This window comes from Oryctolagus cuniculus, chromosome X (genome assembly GCF_964237555.1).
Source record: "Oryctolagus cuniculus chromosome X, mOryCun1.1, whole genome shotgun sequence".
NCBI lineage: Eukaryota > Metazoa > Chordata > Mammalia > Lagomorpha > Leporidae > Oryctolagus > Oryctolagus cuniculus.
The window spans coordinates 89,470,529-89,472,277 of record NC_091453.1 but is presented as its reverse complement, the minus strand read 5'-3'; the positions used below and the strand labels follow the sequence as shown (position 1 = coordinate 89,472,277).

Below are 1,749 nucleotides of genomic sequence, written 5' to 3'. Positions count from 1 at the left end.
CTCAGATAAATCTCAATGATTTGAAGTAGTAATTACAGAGAGCAGGGTGCTACGACAGTCAACTGTTCCTATTTTATCTAGATAGTTCTGTACGTTCTTTGGATTCCAGTTCTAGTGTTTCAAAGAATTCCGGAAAAAGAGATGTGTTGGGAAAACTGGGTTAGATAGGTATGACACTTATACCAGGTTCTTCATCTATATGTTGCCATTTCACACACCATGGAGCTCCCCATCATTTCACCAAGACCTCTAGGGCTAATGAGCAAAGATAAAATCGAGAACTTTGTCATGAAAATACTTCGACATATAGGGGATACGAAAATTCTCTTAAGAACGTACTTGAGCAAAATGAGCATTTAATAAACCATTTAATAAATGCACAATGCATATAGCTATCCCACTATTTTCCTTGAAAGAGATTGGTCCAAGGCTCTAGAATATGGTAGAACTGACAATGTGAGGAAATCGGTAAAAATGTCCTTAAAAGTGAGCAAGACACCATGTGCCCCACCCCTAGGTGAGCTGACCTGGGCAGTGGTACAGGCCTTTTTCCCTGAGAGGGTGGCTCCGGAAGGAGCCTTTGGGGGAGCGGGGCAGGTGGTCCCGAGGCGGCTCAGGGGTGGGTGATGAACTTCAGGAGGGCCTTGGTGCCCTCCACGTCCGCGTGCTTGTGGAGCTGCCCGGGCAGCAGGAGGCGAACGGCGCTCTGCACGTCTCTGGAGGTGAGGGTCGAGTGCTTGCTGTAGCGGACCAGGCTGGCGGCCTCGTGGGCGATGCGCTCAAAGACGTCTCTCACGATGGAGTCCATGACGCCCTTGGCCTCCTTGGACAGGCTGAGGCCCTTGTGAACATGCTTCAGGACCTTGGGGAAGTAGGAAGCGAAGCTGTAGTTGTGGCCCTGGCGGCGGCGGCGACGGCGCCTGGGCTGCTTCTCCTTCGGGGTGGACGAGGCCGTCGTCTTGGGCTCCAGGCTGAGGTTCTCCTCAGAAGCCACGTGCGAGGCGGGCTCAGCCATTGCGGGGGCAGCGGCTGATGGCTCGCGACTGCAGACAAAGGCGGTTGCCCACAGGGCGCGCTGTTTATATAGGCAGCTTTGCCTGACGTCACAGACAGACTCCACGTCTGAATGGATGGCAGGTCTTGGGGAGACCCTGTTGCTAAGCTGCATGGTGCGCTTCCTGGCATTGGACAGCCCTCCCGCATGGAATCACAGCAGCCAGTCAGCACGTGGCTTGCAAGCTGTAGCCTGGTGTCAAAGAAAGAGGCTGCAAAGCAGAAGGCCTTGTGTGCTGCCTGTGACACTGGGGTCCCTTATGGACATCGGTTCGAGTCCCGGCTGCTCCACTTCTGATCCAGTTCCCTGCTAATGGCCTGGGAAAAGCAGTGGAAGATGGCCCAAGTACGCAGGCCCCTGCCACCCATGTAGGAGACCCAGAAGAATGCCCTGTTTTTTTGACTTGTGCGCTCCTCTCTATCTGTGACTTTCAAATGAGTAAAACAATGTGTGAAAGATGTTACAAAGAGCAAAGGTCATCCATCAGACCACATCAGCTGCCTGATGCCACTCCATGAGTACCTTGAAAAGGCACCAGGAAGAGCAGCTAAATTGTAGAAATTGAATCTTCCAATGCTTATGAGAATCTGATCTCAGTAACCCAAGGCCAGTGTGCTACAGGTGTGACTGCCCACCTTTTAGCCTTTTCTTCTCCAACTCAGAATGTATTGCTATTCTGGGCTAAGCCACTTCAA

The 1,749-nt window shown here is 52.0% G+C and overlaps 1 protein-coding gene across 1 annotated transcript; it reads right to left on the bottom strand.

The window, feature by feature from the left end:
- Positions 1-365: 365 nt before the first annotated feature.
- On the bottom strand, positions 366-1,071 carry LOC138847744 (histone H2B type F-M-like). Its single transcript, XM_070067481.1, has one exon. It carries the CDS (start codon positions 1,013-1,015, stop codon positions 614-616), a length of 402 nt encoding a protein of 133 aa, XP_069923582.1. The 5' UTR covers positions 1,016-1,071; the 3' UTR covers positions 366-613.
- Positions 1,072-1,749: the final 678 nt, after the last annotated feature.

Coding starts and splice junctions, on each gene's coding strand:
- LOC138847744 (XM_070067481.1), bottom strand. CDS start 1,015: ATGGCTGAGCCCGCCTCGCACGTGGCTTCTGAGGAGAACCTCAGCCTG.